Source organism: Schistosoma mansoni, chromosome W (assembly GCF_000237925.1).
Source record: "Schistosoma mansoni strain Puerto Rico chromosome W, complete genome".
Lineage (NCBI taxonomy): Eukaryota > Metazoa > Platyhelminthes > Trematoda > Strigeidida > Schistosomatidae > Schistosoma > Schistosoma mansoni.
Genome location: NC_031502.1, coordinates 7,213,503 through 7,237,738, shown reverse-complemented (window position 1 = coordinate 7,237,738; position 24,236 = coordinate 7,213,503). Strand labels below are relative to the sequence as shown.

At 32.8% G+C, this 24,236-nt stretch overlaps 1 protein-coding gene across 1 annotated transcript; it reads left to right on the top strand.

Annotated features, from left to right (window-relative positions):
- Positions 1-22,671, top strand: Smp_139060 (hypothetical protein; the record flags this gene model as incomplete). The annotated part of the gene is made up of 8 exons (XM_018800066.1): positions 1-16; positions 1,330-1,855; positions 4,986-5,303; positions 10,461-11,193; positions 13,614-13,778; positions 15,040-15,420; positions 19,729-19,999; positions 22,052-22,671. The coding sequence occupies 8 exons, from the start codon at positions 1-3 to the stop codon at positions 22,555-22,557; spliced, it is 2,916 nt and encodes a 971-aa protein (XP_018653916.1). The 3' UTR covers positions 22,558-22,671.
- Between the last annotated feature and the right edge of the window lie 1,565 nt (positions 22,672-24,236).

Genomic DNA, 24,236 nt, shown 5'->3' with positions numbered 1-24,236 from the left:
ATGTATGATGTTCATGGTTAGTAATAAATCTTTCATTCCTGATAATGAGGATTGTTGTTGGATGTGTAATACTAACGATTTCCTCCTAGGATCTATCTAGTAATTATGAGTGAGCTGAAACTACCTTCCCTTTTTCATATAAACGATACCTATATCGAAAACCAAATAATATGCATCACTGTGTTTCTTAATGTGTATTTCGTTATTAAATATTTTTATGATTAGGACAAACATAATCTCACCAATTATAATGATTCTTAAAAGTTATTCTGAAAGTTTCTATGTGGTCGGAATGTAACTGATACTGAGAAAATGTTTTAATGTAATTATATTAACAAATAACATGCTCGTTTCATTTTTATTTTTTCAATCACATATTTCAATTTTTTCTGGTCATCATAATGATTTTCGTCCGTTCATCATACGCCTGAAATCTATGAATGTATTCTAGAAAAGTAGGAGCTTAAACTATATAGTTTGTTATAAGTTTAAAGCCAACTTCAATTTTCAGGATTTGTGCTTTTAATATCGTAGTTGTTAGTCAGTTGAACGTAGTTATCAAGTTCGTTTATTTAGCTTTGAGTCACTATTTCGCACAGAAACTGGTATTACTAAGTGGTTGCCTAAACCCAATTAATGAGAGCTGTGTTCATACCTTGAAACTAGTGGGTGAATTCAAGCATTTAATCGTCAAACCACCCCATCATTGCCATATGGTGTCATTATAACTCACATATGATCTACAAATATGCAGAGAATTATCGAGTTGCGTTCTTCAGTCCTAATGTTTGGTTAAGCCAAAAAGCTTTAAGGATAATTCCGTCACCGGGTTTTTCGAATTTCTGTGTTGAGGAACCATGCTAAACAAAACTAAGATTGATAAACAGAAATGGATTGATTTCTATGTATTTTTGAATCATTTGATAATAACGTAGTTTCAGTCATTATGTTAGCTCAATTAATTTAGAAACCAGATCGTCCTGTTTGTAACTATGTGTAGTTCCCCATGATATATTTGAAATTGTGACTTATCAGAATTCTAAACTTAGCATTAGAATGTACTCTTTATTGCACGATTAAACTTTGAAGTAACATATGTTGTTTTTGACTTATAAATATTTGGTAGAAGGATCGGTTTGTAGTTTTAGAAGAGATCAAAGTTAATCAATAATCAGTGTAAAGTCATTTGAAATCGGTCATAAAATTTAATCACTTAACATCAATGTATTGTGATATTCATTCCTAAAACAGTCAATATATAATATTGACCGAAACTATTCCCATTTTTAATGTTTTTTGCCTGCTTAATTATTTGTTGCTCATTTTTAGGTTCAGCACTTGTGCGTTCACAGTATGAGCCAGCGGTTGGTAAAGAAGTAACTCCCCATCAGTTATTACTGAGTAATCGACGTAAACGCAGACGTGTTGATGAGGAACCAACTCGATTGTCTACAGATAAAGTCAATATAGAAACTATCAATATTTCTCATTTAGAATGGAAACCAAAAATGCGTCATCCACGTTGGGAAGACATATGGAATTATTGTAATCATTGTCGTTGTCCCTATGTTCCTACATCTGCTTTAGAATTATTACGACATCTAGAACGAGGTCACCAGAAACTAATTAACATTAATTCAACAGTAATACCCAAAAAAACACGACTTGAAAAAGTAGATTGCAATGATTGCATGCTTAATGCAGCAGAATTACTGGGCAATAAACTGATTAGTCGATTTTTTATCCCACTCACTGTAAATATCTTCGATTCCTCTTCAAATATATCACCATATACATGTTTTGTCTGTGGACAAGTGAATAAGTCTCAGCGTTTACTAGAAAGTCATTTCCAACGGTTAGTACAATGTTCTCTTTTTTTTTACAGTTGCTTCGGTACATATTTCTGCCATATAGTGGTAGTATCAATGATAGTAAACTCAATATTTATTCATATAGAATTATCTCACTACTAGATTATTGTATTGCTTTGATATACCTAAAAATTTCCCCCTTTCTGATTTCTATAGGATATAGGTGCTTTTGAACAGAGATACCTTTATATTATATACAGTAGATTAGTATAATATATTGATCATATGAATTGTTAAGATCTCCGTATATAACCTAGCTACCCTTACTGCTTAGTATTCTTCGGACACTTCGCTTCACTTGACTGGCCTCCAAAATCAGAACATGGCTTGGACAAGTACGTAATTATATTTCAAATAAACCAAGTTGAATCGGAGTGAATTTCAGTAAGAAAAACGTTAGCATGTTTATAATTTTACGCGAGAAAATTCTGTTTTCTCCAATAATCCGCTGGTGCCAATAGGCTAGGAATGGGCCAGCCACCGTGCATCAACACAATCACGAATGCAACATGCTTTACTTCAATGTATATTCTGCTAACACACATAAAGTAGTATCACACCTGTTAAAATAAAATAGATTATACCTAGTATAGGGTGCTTACCTGTTTAATTTAGCTTAAATGTCGTTAAGAATACCAATTTTCTGTCCAAATACATGTGTATTCAACTGATTGGTTTTGAGTAGGATGAGACACTAATCGTTTTCACCGACCATTATTTATTACTCAGTATTTTAATCTATTTAGAAGTTGTTTTACTTCAGGTTGTTGTAGTGTGACTAGCCTCAGGGGTCTCAATTTGATAAGTAGTTGAAGTAGCCTTTAAGAAATTAGAATTTCGGGACAAAGTTAACTGTTAGTATATAGTTAATATTTACTTATTATTCAATGGTGAGTTTATAGTCTCACTATAGTTTCATTTTAATATGAGTTACATGTACGTTTCAGAAGTGTGTTCACAACACTAAGGTTTCGATACAAACGAACCCCGACTCAGTCCACCACATAGTGTGAATTGACAACACCGAAAAAATAGAATACAGAGTAAGAGTCATGTCAATCAAAAGATAGAGTATGTAGTCCAGTCAAGCGAAACAATCAAGATAGATTTCGTTATTTTAAAATATGCGTTTCAAATCTTTGGATTGTCCAATGAGTAACTACAACAGGATCAGAGTTGCTTTTATTTTAAACTATATCTGATAGCACTTCAATTTACAGAGTTGTGTAATGTTTACTGATGGTGACGGATCAAAGTGTCCTACATGGTTATCTTTCATTCCACTGGGCCTAGACGGTCTCTCATCTTTTTGTACTCAATCCCAGGTACAAAAGCTACTGGGAGGAAATTTGTAGGTCATGTCCATGCCACCTTATCTGGTATTCCGAAATTGTAGCACTAGTCAGTTATAATCAACATCGATCTCAGCATAATTACTCGTTAACCTAAGTTCCCGTACCATATTAGTACGATGAGATAAAGTTAACAGGGTAAGTGGTAAAGGAGTCAAAACAATTTGTTATCAATAATAATTAGAATGATTAAACATTGAGCATATGGTTCGAAAATGAAGAATGAAGAAGTGTTGAAAAGGAATATTGGGACTAAGGATGTATAACCAGGTTAAGACTGGATACATCTGGGTCTTTGTAACCGATCCTGAGTTGTTACCAAAATTCTCCAGTTACTAATCCTGATTATCGTATGTACTCTAACTAAGTATTCTGTAGATACGATCATGGCTCAGACCAACAGTTAGTAACTTCATGAACTGATCCCAGGTTTTGGTTCGGCCGCCCCTAGCTTCCAACTCACTCCAGCACCAGATAACACCTCCCGTCTATGTTGTCAGTGGTTGGGGTTATGTAACACATGTTCCTTTGGTAAAGAATCACTACCTCATCAACGGGATTTCCATATTTCCCTAGCACCCTATGCCTAAACACAACATTACTCACTCGGTTGTTTCATCATACGCAAGCAATGCTTCAAAGACATCTATTACTGAACACTTACGGTCTACTCATGTCTTTCATTTGCATAAACCATGTTTCCCAGCCATAGTATAGTGCAGAGCAGACTGTTCAATACAATTTCTCTTTATTTGGGGTAAGGAATTCCCACCACCACAAGTGCTGAGATTTTATCAGACACCAACCCACTAAGACTAACATGCTTTTTAAGCTATGTAGTTTTGCTAACGCAGTTAAGCCAGGTTTCTATGGACCATTCGTAAATATATGGTGTACCTATTTCTAGCTTGTTTATTGTAGTATATCTGTCTGCTTTCATTGCAGTCTTTCTATTTCTACTTACTGATATATATATATATATATATATATATATATATATATATTTCATTGTTAAGTTAAGCTTTACTTCAAGATATTGACGACGGTAAATTATAGAAAGTCTATACAATTGGAAAGGTTATTTACCCAGTTGATTAATCTTGATGGATATTGATTTCAAATGGTGTAATTTTATCTATAATCAGGTTGGCGATGTGTAACTTTCAACGCCTTTGGTAGGTTTACGTCTGACCTGCAGGTAGTTTGTGAGCTGGAGGAGCATACAGAGCTGTGTATGTAAAACAATCTGGAGAAGAGAAGAACGCAAGGAAAAGTGAGCCGACAACCCACTAAACACTTATGATACACTTGCATTTAATGGTGAAAGCAATCTACAACAATTAGCAAGTTCACGTCAGTGAAGTTAAAACTACCTGGAAATCGAAACTAGAAGTTGGTAGATTAATATTTTAAATGTTTTCTCAATTAAACCTGAAAGCATCTACAATTCAATTATTTGATGTATAGCTTAAAGTGCACCTAGAATGTAGTAGTTGAATGAATGCAATGAACTTGGTACAATATAAAAGAGAATAGTTGTAAGTATTGAAATCATTGTTTTCTTTTATTTATTTAAAAATAATTATAATTGCAGCATGCATCCACAATTAACCCCTGGGCGTATAGAAAAATCAACAGTTATCTTATGTTCTATATGTGGCTTCCCTACACAGACTAATTTAACTAGACATTCTTCTCATCATTTGCACTCCGATATTTCAATACATATATCATGTAAAAGTAATCCGTCAATACACAATAGTGCTCCATGGTCAGGATGTGACGCTCATGCATTAGCCTGTCTTATGCTTTATCCCACTATGTATTCTCGATTCGGTTTACCTATTCATGTTGCTCATTTTCTCTATGCATTAATTCAACGTATGTTAATGGCTCGAATAAATCAATTTGGTGGCTGGAGTTCTCAGTCTTATACTTTAAGATGTTGTGCAGCAATATCAGCCATTTATGGTGAACTTGTTGATCCAGGCCAATGTAAACCATTGATTCAATCAAAAATGAGAATTTTAGAACATAATAACAGTTTAAAATCTGTATTCCCAAAAGCATCGATTCCTTCGTAAGTTTTTTGTTTAGTACATTTTAAATCTGTTTATTATATTTGTATGCTTTGATTTAATAGAGTTTGATGATTCTCATATATTAATGGTTAGTGATAATTTAGACAAGATACAGTCCTCTTGTGGTCTGTGCGACTATCGTAGCCAGTGGTTGAGACTGAGTTACATGACTCAGAATCGATCACATTAGCGTAGGTGTATACACTCCTTATCTTCCCTTAAACCGTGAGATTAAAATTGCTTTATGCCTTTATTTCTACAAACTTCTTCCTGTATTATATCCTTATACACAGTCTTTCTTTCATATATTACTATCATTGAAGTAACTACTGTGGATTTGATGTTCATCTTGTTGTACTAATGAGATGTGGCAACTTGGACCGATGCTTATATGTGCCTGGTCCTACGTTGTAGCTAACTGACTGAGACAAGATACCGTCTGTTAGTATAGGGACATTATGGAGATTGCATAAGTTTCAGTTTAAATTACGAACTGATCTTAGTTGTGGATGACCACTGCTATGAAGTCGCATACTAGAATGAGACGGTCGTCCAGTGCTTCTAGGTTTTCAATGGTGGTCTAAGATCAGTTCGTGATTAGAGCTGTGAAAATACACAATTTTGTCGCATATTTTTTCGGAAAATATACGAATTTAGTTCGCTAAATAATTGTTCAAATTACTACGTACCGAAAGTATTTAATGATTTTCCTTAGTTTTTCTTCACTCAATCCCCAGCGCATTAAAATAGTAGTTTTTCCGGTGTATCATGTTTGAAACTAGTTGTCAGGAAGCCCTGCGCTTAGGCCTCATGCCAGTTGACACTTCCCAACAAGCCGTACCTGCCATTTGAAGGAACTGACTCTCTCTGTACGCTTCAAATCCGCGTCACCCAGCTATGAAGTTAAATATTCTGATCACGAATAACGTCCTGTAAAGTTGAAATATTTACAGTTGACTGGTTACTACTCTCGTTAATCATTCGGAAGTTTCCCGTTATTCAAAAATTTCATGTGCTGTATTTTCATCCAAATAATGGCATTCAAGTTTGAGTTCAGTGTTAACTATATATTTACATTCAAGAAAGTAAAAATAGTCATAATAACTAAAAATAGCAATTTGTTTTATTTTGTTTGGCATATTTTGGTACAACTGGGCTCTAAAAAGGGTAAATACTATCACACAAATAAAGGAATGCGATTGTGAAGAAATATATGAGGGAAGGGGGTGTACGATAGAATAAAAAGGTGGACATGGATAGTGCATAATAATAGGTAATATAATTCGATTGAAAATGAAACCAAGAAAGGTTTATTTCAATCACAGGAGTTCCTCTCTCTTTCATGACGAACGAAAAAGAAACTTAAAATCTCCATGAGCTTCTACTGTGAGCAACGTCTGATGAGTTGTTCTATCTCTGTGACTCCAACCAGGATGTCGTGATAAACTGACAGATTTCAATCCCATATAGCTTACTTATATACTATGGCTCCACCACCTTTCAAATTGCACTCAGTCCCCAGAGTCAGTAAATGGTTCATAATATGGAAGCCAATGGGATGACATTCGTGTAATATGTTTAAGTTTTGCAATAGAATCGATGTAACCATAATATTGGTACATGTGCCTGAAGAGGACTGTCGAATTATATCCGTATATGGAGTTGTTTTTTGGATTTTTACTAACCACAAAAAGCTGCCGTATTCTCTTCTTTAAAATAAAACCAGTGGATAGACCAATATACAATATTCTGCTGGTAAGACAAAGAGGTAAATGAACACTGTACTGCTCTGCACGGATGGGGAAAATGGTTTGGTCAACATGAGGAAAAGTATAGAAATCAAATTAGAAAGTAAAGAAAGAAAACACGAAGTTTGTAGCTGAAAGTCAAGTGGATTGACTTGCGTTTGGTTGCTGAGTTACACTAAACTGAGAAAATGATTGGTCGGTATTGCAAAATCTACAAAGAAATAAGGGCTACTCATGAGTAACATCGATGAAATTGCATAAATATTTTTTCCAAGATTCTATGCTAGGTCTTATCGTCTAGTTTTTTCGCAGTATTAATATTCCATAATTCAGGAGTATTGGTGTTAATATCTACATTTATTGCTAGAATTTCCTCTTTTTATCTCCTGTTACAAGATCCTGTAATCTAATTGATATTAGTTTATAAATTGAAGATATAAGATTATCTGTTACGTTTGGGTTTTTGAAGTGAATGGTCTAAAATGACTTTGAGATCATAATAATAATGATAGTAGTTATTATTATTACGTCATTATTATGTAATGCATCATTAGATGATGCATTGATTATTGCTGTGAGTTTTGTTGGGGGGGGGTCCATAATATCTCTCGAAAAAACCCAGATGGGCCCTGTATAGAAGTTTCTCAGAAACATCTAGAAAGTGAAGTCACATGTCATATTTCTTATCGGACGAATACCTGTCCTGCCACTATGTTTAATAGGGTTCCAGAAGCCCGAGGTCATCTGAAATGCTGTAAATACCTTAAATTTTCTGTACATGAAGGGACCTTGGAGAAAAGCATTCTTTCCATATTTCGCGCCTTTTCTCTTGTGTTCAAGTTGTCGTGTAGATTTGTCCTGGGGTTATAGAAGAGCTTTGAAAACCATTTCAAGCGTTCAGTTAGATTTGTCACATTCATCGCCTTCATTTTTCTGTAGACAATAAATACCTCTCTCATCACAATTGATTGCTTTCTTATTCTGCCTATACAGTCTCGGGTATTAGCTTCTATTGTCTTTTGGCTAGTAGAATCTTAGAGTATTTTCCGTTGATGTTCGTAATTCTTCCTCAACTTCAATATGAATGCAAAGATCTTAGTGTGCTACATAGCGTTGTTATTTGTTTTATTACACAGTTGTGAGGGAGGCCATAGTTAGGAGATAAGAAACATTAACACTCAATATTCATATTACGAATAGTGTTTTTAGGTTGTTGTTCACGTTTGATAGAATCTCTAAATAAGTAATTTTAAACTCGAGTATAAAGCCCTAGTTAAGAGAGGTAAGTCATTTTATAAGGTTGTTAACGAACACGAATTAAGATAATTAATGTTCATGTTGCGTCACTCTGAATTTGAATTGATATTATGGACTTCATTATTAACATTTGAGAAAACCTTTGTACGGCCGTTTCTAGTAAAAGTATTAGTTCTGTAACAAGCAAGTTTTCATTCTTGTTTTACCTTCAAAGTACTTATATAACCTCTGTAGTTGTTAAGATATCTTAGAGTTGGTAGCCTCATTCTAATCTCTAATTAAACTCATAAATTCGTCATTACTACTACAGTAGTAGAAGCGGCTTACAATTGATACATATGCTTATATTGTTTTGTAGAAATAATTTATAATCCAAAATTGTTTAATAAGTAATATTTTGGAAATAAAAGTCGTGCTTGTTTACAATCATAATCAGGTTGATGTAAAATAAAACGTGACACGTGAAGGATAGATATACATGAATGAATTGTCTGAAAAGGCTTGGTTTCTAATTTTTTTGAAAGGGCATTTGCCAAAAGGATGTGAAGCAGCAGTTGAGAACCAGTATTTTCTCAATATGTCGATTGGAACATCATTTAGTAGAATAAATAATGTGACTCTCTATGCATATATATATATATATATATATATATATATATATATATATGGCTTATTTAAGATGACACTCAACATAGCATTCATTCATTTTATTATTTCTAGAACATCCCATTTAGCCAGTATATTTTTTGTTATATTCCAATGAGTAAACAAATTGTATTTCTGACGTTTTGCGACTTAATGTAAGCCACTCCTTCAGAGTAAATAATTAATCGAATCAAACTAACACGAGTTCAAATAGTACAAAGGAAACAATGCAGAATATTTCTAGTACATTCAAAATCATAATAGGTCTGCATATGTCAATGTCAAGTTATTCTTGGTCAAGGTGGATTTATATGACCTGTCACTGTATTAATTTGTGTATCAGAAGGTGGATATGAAAAATCTATGCACTTGTGATATGAAGTAGTGCGGTTGAAACTGAGTATATTGTGTGTTAAGTAAATAAAGTCATATGTGTTTGTCTGGATAAACAGTTCAGAAGAGCAACAAATATCATTACTTCAGAATACAAACTTAACGAAAAAACGAAATAATAAATATTTTATGATTTAATAATTTCCCTAAGAATATTATTGAAAACATATTGACGTAAAACTGTTCTTATATAAGTAATATATCTAATGAAAGATCTTGGATTGATAAAGTGGTTTTACCTTACCACCAAGGTAAGGCAAGAATTACAACGGATCTTGAGAACTAACAAAATCAAACCCTTCTTTAAGACAACCAACACCAAGAAACTCTTTAGACAGAATAAAAGATAAGGTCCCATTCACTTTTATACAGAATTGTGTCTACAGATTGGGTTGTGTCGTTTGTGATGTGTTAAACATTGGAGAGTCTTCCCGTGAGATCTCGACATGTGCCAAGGAACACGTAATTTATAAAAACAACTTAAGAATCCTGTAGAATTAGGAAATTTACAAGTTAAATCAGCAATATCTATGTGTTCTATGTTTAATAATCATCAAATTGATATAAAAATTATGAAATTAATTCGAGAAGACTTTTCTAATTATAAAGAAAGGTGAATAACCGAAGCGTTTCACATGATGCTAACCCCTTCTTCCTTCAATAGGAGAGAAGGCCTCCATATTCATCGAAGCTGGACTGTTTATCCAGACAAACACATATGACTTTATTTACTTAACACACAATATACTCAGTTTCAACCGCACTACTTCATATCACAAGTGCATAGATTTTTCATATCCACCTTCTGATACACAAATTAATACAGTGACAGGTCATATAAATCCACCTTGACCAAGAATAACTTGACATTGACATATGCAGACCTATTATGATTTTGAATGTACTAGAAATATTCTGCGTTGTTTCCTTTGTACTATTTGAACTCGTGTTAGTTTGATTCGATTAATTATTTACTCTGAAGGAGTGGCTTACATTAAGTCGCAAAACGTCAGAAATACAATTTGTTTACTCATTGGAATATAACAAAAAATATATTGATTCTTTCATTCAACCATCAAGATGTGACTTTTATCTATATAATCTCTTTTATAGAACTGTATCATTTTACAATTCAACTCCCACGCAAATCAGAACATGCAATTCTAAAAGTGCTATACCTATTTCCTTATCTACTGTATTAGTTTCATCGTCCTTACCAACTCAACAATATTTTGCTTCCTCATCGTCGTCTGGTGTAAATCTAACCAATATATCATCAGTGTGTATTTTACCTAATTCGTCTTCCGTTACTTCCGTCTCTGATTTGGCATCGAAATCTGTGACAGGCTCCATATTACCATCTATTTTAGTCAGTCAACCTACTACAATTCCAACTGTTTCAGTAAAATATGCTCTACCTTTGGAGTCAATGCCTCCTGTTTGTGTTACAATCAATAAACAGCCTAACCTTTTTATGCATGGAAATACACAAATCCCGGCTGCAACAACATCATGGCCTGTTTTATCGTCATCAAATCCAACTCTTTTATCTTTCCTCTCTTCTAACCAATCGAAAATTTCTATTCAACCAAAACCTGTCATACCAGTTTCTGTTGGTTTAGCATCTGATAATCTATTGCAACTACAATCTTCACTTAATAATAATAGAGATAATACTATTCGTGTTCAGTTGGGACTTAATGGTCAAGTTAGACAAAGCCTGGGGAGTCAACCTCGTAGTTTACCTCGTGTTTTGCCAATGTTAGAAGTTCCGTGTGAACTGTGCCCTTCCAACATTCCAACGGAAACAAATATTCAAAGTTTTCACGTTATGTCTCGTCATAGAGTAAGTATTAAGTTGCGAAGCACAGTATAAAATATTTCAACAGATTCCTCTTATTCTTCATATGTACCATACAAAAAATATATATGCACACAATAAATAAGTCTATATAAAATTAGGTGAATTTTTCATAAGAAATAAAAATTGATCTTTACATTTATGAGTAACATAGGTGCGATATTTTCTGTTGCTGCTAATACATGTTACTACTTCTACTATTTTAGTAGTTTTCTAGATAGTTTTATCTCATTGTGCTAATTTGTTGTGATATGTTTCAGCAACTTGGATTGATACATGTACTTAGTAGCTAGGTTCTACAGTTGCTTATGACTAACTGACTAAATGATAGGTTTTTGGTTATTTCACCTCTGTAAAAATTTTTCGTAACATTTTATTTATTAGATATGGTAAGAAATCTGCCAACCATATAGTTTAATCAGTACAATTTTGAGATGAAGGCGCATCCAGTTGGCGAGTTCCAAATACAATGAAACATTCACTCTACATTACACTGATAGTCACATTTCAGTTTTTCTAATCAATACACTCTACCGGCTTCGTAATTGTTCATGTTCTAGACTGAGACATTCAACTACTTTCTGTGTTGTACAGTATATTGATGCTCGGACTGAGATAAATCAAATGTTTCAGTTGGTAACTCGATGACAACGAGTTGGATAACTAGATTTGGATAATGATTTTTCGTTTTTCGAAGTTGTCATCTTAGTTTATGTGCGAAATGTCTTGGTGTCCCATTGTACCAAGTGTCACTAAAGTTATGATTGAATACATGTATTACTAAATAGTTTTTTGCCATGTTAATGTGACTTATATACTCCGCACTTGCTAGTTACATCATATTTAGATTATGTAATAATCCATTACATAAAATACAAATGACAGCTTAGTCGTTTTCTCAAGATACTTTGAGTCAATTCATATCTGTTAGTTAAGAGCTAATATGTATTTTCCTCTTTAATGAATTAAATGGTGGTTTGTAATGTCTTGTTATTTAACACTTTATTAAATCAGTCCTCAGAATTGTAAGTAAATCACTTTACAATTAACTTGTGTTCCGTCAGTGGTCTACATTTTCCTCCAGTATTATGATGAACAAAACTAATATTAAAATCAACGAATAGATGTTGGTCTGATTGTACTTTTTAAACTGTTACAGAACATTCACATGTAATGGCTGGACGACTCATGGATAAGCCAGATACATCCACATTATTTACTCGATAGTTTCATTAGATGTAAAAATTGTTTTGATAATATGTACAACCACATACTTAAAATTATTGTTGTTCTCCAGTAGACTTTTAGATATCTTGCTGATATATAAACATCAGAGTAGATCCAGACTTTATAAATCTTTATCTTACTTTACACATACAAAATTCACTCCATATGTTCTTTCATATTTGGGTATTATGAAGACTTAGCATTATTATCACTTAATGAGATTGTGTCGTCTGCATTCTTCAAATTTATTTGAAGTTCTTTGAGTAGAAAAAAATATGTGGTTTGCAAAAATAACATTATCTTTATTGGGGTATATGTGGTAAGTGTTCAGAAAAGTGATTGCAGTGGACATAGATCATTAGTCATTCTTATTTTTTGTTAAGAAGCAGTTAATTTTGTATAGGTCGTCACATAAATTTGTATAATCAGTATTAGCGCTCCTACTGTTGTGAACTAGAACACAAATGGGGATAAACGATTGTATTTGTATGAAAAATTACAGAATTTGGTAAAATATGAGAACAACCATACACTGAATACTTCATGTGCGAATTTCCATCATTTGTCCTTCACATTTTGTATGATTCTTCCAGTTCACAATTTCTTTCTATTTTGCCTTCTATTCTCTTCAACTCAATCTCCTTAACCTTCTGCTGCCAGGTTTTCCGCTTCCGACTGGTGTTACATACTACTTGTGTCTGTCAACATAAGTAGCATACACCACACTACTATTGGAACAAACTTGTGGAAAAGTGCCTTCAAAATGAGTGGCACTACAAACAGATTTGATTGGTATATAGCCGAATAATCATTTTCCAATATGTTATGTGTATCCCTCAAGTTGATACTTATAGTTAGTTAATTTGAAGGTGACCATTAGATATATTGCCGCAGTATGATAGTTTGTCATCAGTATTTAGCAGAAAGTTTTGATTACTATTGGGTTATTTTTGTTGAAATTCATTAATTGCAGACTCAGTATTTTACATCAATGAAATCCATATACTTTGCCAAATTTTAATTTTTTGTTAAAAACTAAGTATTAATCCAAGATTGTATGTTGTTTCTTACCGACTATCACTAAATTGGTTAATACTTATTCACATTGTTTAATTATTAGTTAACTCAATTGTTATAGGACTCATTTTCATACATATTCTGTGACGACCAATATTTAGGTTAAAGGTTTACGACATATCCCAGCAATTCCTTGTCGTTTATGTGGTCAATTATTTTGGACAAAGGCCGGCGTAATCCGACACCAACATGTTGGTTGTGCGTTTTGCGGTGAAAAAGCACTGTGTAATTCAACTTATTATCTACATGAAATTATTAAGCATCCTGTAAGTTAAAGTTCTATTGAATCGTTCATTGTTTTTCCTTTTCTATTTACTCACCTTTTTGTTATACAACTACTTCGACTTTATTTTCTACAGATATTTCAAGATATCAGTGGTGCTTATAGCGATTATGATAACTGTGTTTAATTATTACCTTGCTCTTAATCTTAGTAAAAAGCTTGAAGCCTCATTTTTGGCTCAAAACAATCAACTACTTTTACGCTTTGGTCTTGGTTGTTTTAAGCTTTTTTTGAAATACGCAACATAGAGAGTGTCATGGGATTAGCAATATCTGGTCATGGACATTCCAATAAGACTTTAAGCTGTCTAGTTTTTGTTAATTAATGTAAATGTATTTTCTGTAACAAAAATCACAATAACATTTTTGAATTCATAATTTCGCACAAACTCCACTGTTTTCTAATCGACCGTTGAAATTTTTATGTTAGCAATTTTCGTGTCCCTATGTCATGCTTTGTTACTATATATAAAGGGGTGTCCCTTTTCGATTTTGACTTCTGTTCAAGATGTAAGCCTCTTTTGATATTCCAGCTTCTCTATCTCTTATTGGAGTGTGTATTATTAACTCTGGACTGTTGTCGTGCGTCAATGACCGTACTACCGAGTTCGTATTGGAAAGAAGAATTCTTGATATTAAGTAATTAAAAATTACCGTCTGACCAATCTAGAAAACATCATCAGCATCTGTTGCGTAATTAACGGAAAACTGGATTAAGATTGTGTTTTTCTATCTCTGTGTACTGCTTTTAAAAATGATTGGAAACTAGTGCGAAATTACCCACTTGGAGGGTATATTCATAACTATGAAGCACAGCGGTCGTCTAATTGTTAAAGCGTTCGACCTTCATCTACTTAATCGTATATTGGAGCCTCTTCTCACCTATTTCGATTTGGGTAGCCTTCTAGTATCACAAGCCATCACACTTAAAGTGTTTCTCGAAGTTAAGTACACAAATTTATGTACCTGGTGAGTCGTAAAGCTAAGTCGAGCTACGACGTTTTTACATTTGGGTTTAGAAGGATACAGTTTTCAAAGTTGAATTGTAAATACGATTGTTTGATTGGTAAATATTTGAATATCCCCATTTTGTTAGGTGTTTACTTGTTGGTTGGAGTTACTGACTTTCACTTTTTACTTCGATTGTTTTCACGGGAAATTTTATAGTTTTGTATGGTTATATGTATACATAATTCATATTATTTATCTGATGTTTATTATTATTATATTCTTTTGGAATTTTAGCAAGATTTTGCCTCTCGCTTAAAGAAAGGTGCATATAATTGTCCACAATGTTGTCGTGTGTTCTCGGATATGGTTTCATTTATAATTCATTTACAAACTGTACACTTTTTCACTGTACCAGATGAAATAAGTAACCATTTATGCAAATATGATTCTACAAAGAATAATCAAATTAATTTTAATAATTTACCAATGAGTTCAAAATTAACTAATCTTTCTACATTATATTCATCATTATGCATGTCAACAATACCTGTATCATATTCATTACCGGATAATATTACTGTGTATATGAAGCCCGAAGAAATACCATGTTGGAAATGTTCAGTTTGTAGTACACATTTTATTACCATTAATCATTTGGATTTACATATGGCTCAAGTTAGTTTTTATTTATATATTCATTGTATGAATAGACTCTTGATTCAGACTGTATGAAAAATGTCTATAATGTGTTATAATTGTTGGGTTTGTAAATTTTTGTGCTGTAGATCCCTAATTATATCAACTGATGTAATTGAAATGTCTGTTCTTTATGGCTACTCACTGCCTTCCTCAACGTCCAATGTTTAATGCTTTAGCGTACTAAGTTGGAATAAAGCTGGGACATGCTAAATCAAGACTCAGTTTCAATCCATCAGGTCTTTAACTGTTGGACTGAGCCATGATGTTAGATGCAAACAATCTGACTGGGGTCTGTTAATAATCACACACTATGGCACAAATACATTCTTTTTTTGTTTTCCCTTTGTTGCTGAGTCTCAAACTCATTTTACGCTTATTTGTTTCACAAATCAGTCTTCTTTTCTACAGCCATAATGTCTATGTCTATTGATACCATAATTATTTCAGCCGCCCTACTATTTGTTTTGATAGTTTCATCTGACTATGTTTATATAATATGGCTGCGTAAACCAATGTACATGTGTACTAGGTTCTATGTTACTTATGGCTGATTGATATACATTCCACTATATAGTAATCACAAGTTATTCCACTTCTATAATATCGTTTATTTCTTATGTGTTGGCTGTATTGACTGGTAGATTAAATCTTACTGATAGTAAGTGCTCAAAACTGAGTTTTGTAAACCTTCGAGGATTTGTGCTGTGATCAAGATATTTAAACGTCTGTAAAACGGAAATACATTGGTAGACTCATTTATTTGTACACTCCTGGACTGATGCGGGTAAACCTAGAGACATACAAATATTGATAATCATATCAATAAATTCTAATCATTGATAAAAGTCAGTGTTTTTCTGTTTTCGTGTAAGACAAAGCCTAATTTTAAGATGGTGGAGAAGATTTGTAACTCAGGTGGAGTTTTGTTCTATGAGCTGGATTGTTTGGTCGTGCAGCTTTCATCGTTCTTCTGAACGACATCATGAGCACAAACTTGAACAAACACATTGAAATCTATCCAATTTATCAACCAATCAGAAAAATTATGGACAAATATAGGACCAAGAATCAAGTCAATGGGAGATACAGTCAAAATAAGGAAGTGAACAATGACAGGTTAAAGGTCAACAATAACCAATCAAGATCGAGTTCTACAGAACAAGCTGTGAGTCATATGTGGGAAAATTCGAACACTTCACTTCTACCTGAAGTTTGTGCTGATGATGTCGTTCAAAGGAACGATGAGAGCTCCACGACCAAACAATCCAGCTCATAGAACAAAACTTTACCAAAGTCTAGTTTTATTCGTCGATATCTTTGAAATCATCATGAATGGAATATAGTTAATAGTCAATTATTTTATTGACTATACTCTTTCAGTCTGATTTTATCATTTTGTCATTTAATAATTATTTTTTTTATGTATTCATATTGTCCCATTTACGTTTTATCTCTTACTATTCTATGACATATCATAGGCTTCTACATTTCTCATTTTATTTTGTATTTATTTTTACTTTAACATATGAACGTTTATGTGACATAGTAGATAAATCTGAATTTTATTTTAAAATCTTCCGTCTTACTGTCATATTTACTATACAACTTTAGTTCATATGCATTTGGTGCCCCCTTATACCAATGTTTGTGTTCAAATAAATAAATAGTTCATATTTAGTCCTCTGTTCCCCATAGCTCTCATGTAGTTAAATTACAGCTCAACTAGATTTCAATTCTGATTATAACACGGTTTGAATGTTTTCTGCTCTAATTTTTATAGTGATTGTTGCTAGTATGAACTCTATTTATTTTCTTGTTAATCAGTGACAGTTCTAATGTGAAAGGTAGTGCTTTTTCCAATTCATATTTCACCATGGACGTTTGCTGTTATCTGGCCTGTTGTTATCGCTCTCAGTTTTCTAGTCTTTTTTGTATGCCAAGACCATATTTGTTGCTCATCTTCTGAGCTGTTCTATTATAATTTTGATTACTTTCAATATCAGTCTTTTTCATGAGTTCCTATCTTCTCTCCCAATATATTGAGGATTATTGTTTGAGCTTTGTGTGTCAGTCTGTAGTGAACAAATACTCAGGTGGAGAAAACCAATTTCTTGTTTAATGCAAAATTACAATGTCTTCGTAAAATATGAAAACCATACATTAAATACATTATTTGCACATCTTCCTTCAATTGTTCTTTATATACTTCATGATTCTTTCAATTCAGTCATTATTCCAATCGCTCTCTGTTTCGCTTCCTGTTCTCCTCAATCCAGTCTTCTGCTGTCAGGCATTCCATTTCCGATTGGTGTTACATACTACTTATATCTGTCAATATATTAACATACAGAACAAGTTTGCCTATCCATCTAGTTCGTGGAGATCCTGTTTTATGTTAGAAAAATCTCAATAACTTGCAATCCAAAATTACTGTTTGCTCTCTAAAAAACGAAACGCGTGTATCTTGAAACGCACAAAAACTACGTTTAATCGGTTTTGAAAGTGACGGGGCATGGTAACTAAAAAATCGTGAAATATTTATTTTGATGGTGAAGTGGTTGAAATGGACAAAACATTTCTTGCTCTAGGTTATGCTTAAAACCAGTTATGTGACCTGAGTGATCTTACTGAACAACTGACTTTCCTCTTGACCAATCACCTTTAATCGTTTTATATCAAATTCAAGCAGGTTAATGGGGCACACTTCTACTAAATGACATTTATTCGCAATCGTAGATCGTTCCTGAAACTTAATAAAACATAAGATACTGGGTGAGGTGAGGAGTTTCTGTTTTATCCACTTATATATTGTCATTTCAGATAATCTTTTCACTCTCACACGAATCCACTCGATCGTCAGCAGTTTGAAAACGGGACAGTTGAAAAAAATTTGACAGAAACGATATATTTAGATTACAGACGATTACGTTAATATATTCATCAGTTTAATGCTGTTATATTAATATTATTTTTACTATTACTTAATATCAACAAATGTATTGGCGACTGTTATAAAATATTATGGAACATTAATTTGGATGTAGCTTCAGAAATGAAATATTTAAAAAAATTCATACATTCAACATTTGCTATAAACAAGAAAACAATTAATGGAATTAATTGTTGATGAATGAGGACCCTAGGTTATTAGGAGGTGGAGAGTATACGTTAATTCATTCGCTTTTGATCTTCGGAAGTTTTAAAAGTAACTAAGAGAGGTTTCTCAAACTTATCATTCCACGGAGATGTGTTCTGTGAGTTGTATGATTTAGTTGTTAAGCCTTCGTTGCCATCTATCTAACACCATTAGCATTACATACTTTAAAAAGAAGTGAGGTATTATAATTTCTTTACAGTTTACTAACAGTTTGTCCTATTGACCCAGGGTTTGATTTGTTATTGTCCACAGTTATATAGCCATTGTTTACACATTTGCTCTGATTGTATTCTCGGCTGGACCTGATCATTCTACTGAATTGCCAGATCCTTGTAATGCATTCAAAGAATCTAGTACTAAAATAAATTCACCTTATCTTTCCATTAAAGCGGTCACTCAGTGGTAGAGATGTTTGATTTTAGACCACTAAATCCCTAGTTCAAACCCCTCTCGACCTACTTCTGTTTGCTCAACCGGATGGTATAATTAGCCCCCACATTTAGAGTGTGGCTCATACCCATGTACCTGGTGAATAATTCAATTTAAATTTTAATGCATATGTACACATACAGGTGACAATGAGAATATGATACTGGTTTAATCTCACTTAAATTCATGTGGTCACACATCATAAATAAACACTTGAAAACACAAATAGGTTGGAAATATTCCCTGACCATTCATATTTCGTATACATGCCTGTGTTTATCCAATAGTTTGGTCAAGGTTATTAAATTTGTGATGAACTGAAAAAAAACTCAATCTTAGTTAATGACAATTAACATTTCCTGCCCAATTGATAGAAACCTTACAAAATTAATATTATGCCATGTTAGTCTGTGATTCTTCGGGCCTTTATTTTATATTGGATAAAAAAGCATATGTTTAGTAGTGTTAATAGTCCTTAGATGAAATTACTACCCATAAGACTGAATCCAAGCTGTCGTTTGAAAATATTATTGTCATTTAGTATGCTAACAGTTGTAGCCGCGTGTCACGAATAAGAAATCCCATCCCTCTCAATATTCATGATTATATCTTTTCGAAATGAGTTCTCAGTATATTTTAGTATAACTATATGATAAATGCTGTAATATAGAAATGTATTTCATAAATTGGTATTTTAGGCTAGTCATCAGTACTGGTGTCCTGTATGTCCATATGCATGTGAGCGAGCAATTTCATTATGGAAACACTATTGCAGTATTCATAACAAGGAATCGGAACCAAACCAAATTCCAGCAACAAATAAACTTTATCGAATTGTTAAAACGCAATCAGTTGGCACAACTAACTTTTCTACTTCAATAACAGCAACATCAACGACATTATCATCACCATCATCATCCTTAAGTAAAATAACTGCAGCAAAAATTATTACCAGTCCTTTAAAACGGGGTAACCAACGCTGTGCTATTGGTCACTTATCCCAGGTTAGTTTTTTAAGACATTTTGTTACTTCCCACTGTTTATATAACTTACAAAGAAATTGTGCTGTCACCTACAGACTGCTACTATTTCGAAGCATATCTGTTATTTTTAGGTTATCTATCCACCTCATACAATCGAGCACTAGTTATACACTTCAATGCGGTGTTCATTTGTTATCACTAAACCTATAGTCAATGGGGAAGTTCGACTGTAAATTCATCTGATAAAGAGTTTATTGTTAAACATTTTGAACTGGTTTCATTTTGGGTTCGAATAATTGATTTTATCTCTACATTTTTATAACTGTAACTGAGTGATACCCTTAGTTATCATAGATTTTTATCGGTCCTAATTCTCTTTTGTTCTCTAATTTGTATTCTTTTCATCGAACCCACTTTGATGTTAAAGATTAGTCAAGATTGGAGATTTTTAGAGACCAGAAAAATCTCATCCTATTTCGTTGTTGCGATTTCAGTACAATAATTTAGAAAATGTTGCATAATTGAGCACTTTATTGCTATCACGTTTCTGTCTAAAATGATACGATTTATAGTATAGGGAGGAACCTTAGCGGTTATTGAAATATCTGTGGTAAAATGTACGTCGTTGATAACCAATTTGAAAAGTTTTTGTTAATGAATGATTATTAGAAAAAATAAAAAATAAGATTTTAAAGATTTTATCTAATTAATAAACTTATTAAAGTCTACTATGAATCTATATGTCTAAATCGAAAAACAGTGATAAATATTTCTATATTGCTATGAAATATCCTCGTTCTAAAAAGCCCTTTTAAGGTTTAGAAAGGTTTTTGGGAGTTCCTACATCGTTCCTGGTTGGTGTTTAGGATCAGCATTAAGGGTTTGGGGTTAATTTACGTGTGATTTACTATCCACATAGAAAGACTTAAACATTTTTTAACTTTTAACGCTATAATTTCACTTTATGATGACTAAAGTAACTTTTGGTTCTAACTTTGAACGTTTTGAGAACAATTACACAAAGGCATTAGTACTGCTCATTTTATGTGATATAAGATAGGGGTTATTCATTCTCAAATCTTCATGTGAAGACTCGAAAGTTAACTCATTTCTGTATTGGTTGTCTGAATCCTCCCATTGATGTTTAGTACTGCAATTGACCAGTCTCTTATTAGCATATATGCGTCCTGTACGGATCGCCTCGATATTGCCTTCAGTCACTGGCATTATAAGCAGAGATGACTCACAGAGAGAGAACCACTGCGAGCCACTATCATCTCTGCTTATAGAACGTAAAAGTCATTTCTCGGTTCTCATAAGCTCGTTCCTATACTATAATTTTACCTGTAAAATTAGCCACCATAATTTGAAACTCTCAGTCTTTGAATAGATAAACATATCTGAGCACGGTATTTCACCATGATATGTGAATATGTAAACATTTGAACATTGTTTGTATTTAATAATGTAGTTTCTTCCATAATTTGTTAGATCAGATTTTATTCATTACATCTGTTTACCTCCTATAGTAATTTCATCTCTCTGTAATAATTTATGAGACATTGTTGTGTTAGATGATGTATTTTGTTTAATTCCAGACAGAATAGTTATAACTAGGCGATCGCATAGGTTCTGTTCACCAATTTTCCGAAAGTCGTTATTTACGATTAATATTTTTAGTTACATAAATAGAAGAAATAACTTGATTGTATGAATCTGTGCAAAACATATGCTCGTAATGCATCTACCTCCATATATTCTAATTGTTAATTTATCTTTATTGAAATATTTTATTTTATATAGTTTCATGGGTGCGATTTATGTCCAGTATTTTGTTTAACTGTTGACGACCTAAATACACATAAGAAAACAGCTCATGCTAATGAAATGCTTAAAGAGAATTCAAATAATAATAATAATAATTCAAAACAACCTGTTGTATCTAACACTTCTGGCTTTCTCACGACAATATCAACATCAATAACGACTACTACTACTACTACTACTACTACTACTGCAATTATTACTTCTGCGTTAGGTAATCAACCTATTCGATTGACCACTACCACAAGTTCACCCTCTTCATCTTCAGCGAAATTCATTAATCCTCATGATGGTGGTGTCAGTGGTGATATTGTTTGTGACGTTATCAATTCATCAACATTAACAGTGTCAAGTCATTCTAATGAATCTAGATTGAGTTTAAATAGATCTGTTAAATCGATTACCGGTGAACAGCTTATATTTGAAAAGTCACTCAGTACCATCGCTATAAATAATGATGATGGTAATACCGAAACAGATGTTACCATGGAGACTAATAGTTCAAATAATCATCAGATGATTGATCAAATCACCATCATTGATGATAATAACGACAACAACGACACTCATGATAACCGAAATGAGATTAATAAAGGACTTAATACTGTTGAACATGATAATGTCGGTAATGATGAGGATGAGGATGTTGTCTGTCCAATGTGTGAATTTCACAGTAAATTACGAAGTGATGTTATGCAACACATTATGGATTGCCATTAATCAATACTCTATTTATTGTTCGTACTTATTAATCATGTATCATCCTGTGGCTGTATATTTATACTTAAAACAGAGAATATTGCTTTATGTTAACTTTTTGACCAACTCTCCTTCCTCTGTCTTCCCTTTATGATCAGCTGATTTCATATATATATATATATATATATATATATATATAATTGTACAGTCCCTTTATTGATGGAATCTTGTCATTTTGTTCGAGAGAAAACGATGCTCTTTTCTGGAGTTTACATATAATTAATTCACTATTGAGTAAAGTTGTAGTATTGTAATGCATATTATTTCGCTTTTGTTTGTTATAGTTGTATTTATTATTATTACTATCACTAATGATGAGTTGTTAGTAGTTGGTTTATTTTTGTCAAAATATATTTTATTTTTTTTTAATGAAATTAGATGAAGTCGTAATTCCTATTAAGTTTACAGTTGAATTGAATAAACATTGTGAAGTTAAACATACTTAGATTCATTTCCTTGCCTTCTAGTTGTTTCTCTTAAAACTTTATATTGCACCATTTCTTTCCAGGTGATTTTATGTCGATTGCTTTATTAGTCGCGGTCGTTCCTGCTGTCTTGAGATGGCTATCGGGTTCGCATATCATGATGCCCTGAAAGTAACACCTTTTTTTAATCCACCGATTTGCATCACAGGCTATAGGACGTTAAAAATACATGGTTAATGTGTCACTGACTTCTACTATAAAGTCAGTGTATTACTGGAGTCAATCAGGTGTCTCTTTGATCACTACAACCACACTGCCAGGTCGCTAAGATTGGTACTAATCCCTTTTTAAGTTCCCTCAAGAAGTATTCTTCTATGTTGTAGCCAAACAGCAAGTCGTAACCACACACTCCTAACAGCACTTCAGATCATTTTGACTGTTGTGCCAGCAAACATTTTAGTATTATGGTGTTGATCTTAGCTAACAACTTGACCTTAAAGTTGGATTTAATTATTATTATGACTCAGTTAAGTTATATTATGAAAAAATAAGTTTGGATTAGTTATGTATAATAATGAATGTCAGTTTTCAAAAAAATGTTTCTCTTCCTTGGTGTGTTTGTCGTTGAATTATGTCTTCCCTTATTACCATCTTTCTAACTAGTAGCCAAATATAACTTAGCGTTACGTAAGCAGCATTATTACTGTTGTATTTAATGTACGAATAATAATAATAATCCCATCTTTCTGTTTCAAATCAGAATCAAATTTAAAATTTACAAATATATGACAGTTCAAAGCTATGTTTATGATCGATACACAAATACTGCATGAAAATTGATAATCAGTCCCATGAAACGTAGAACCTGATTCATATGCGCATTGATTAATCTGCTACACCATATCAGCACAGCCAGATAAGATTATCAAGACAACTGCTATAGTAGAAACTAACAAATTCAGTGGTAGTAGTAAAGATTCGACATAAACTATATATTTCAAGAAGATAGAATGAATTCACAAAATAAAAAAAGTGTAGGATTAATTCCGAAACTTCAGTCTAAGGCAAGACATAGATTTGTACTATCGTGACTAATTCCTAGTCGTGTCAACCAACATCGCCAATCGTCAAGTATGAGGACTCTAACTTGGAACAATTATTCATATTAAAGATTCCCATTGTGAAAATTAGAACAACATATGTAAGCGAACAATT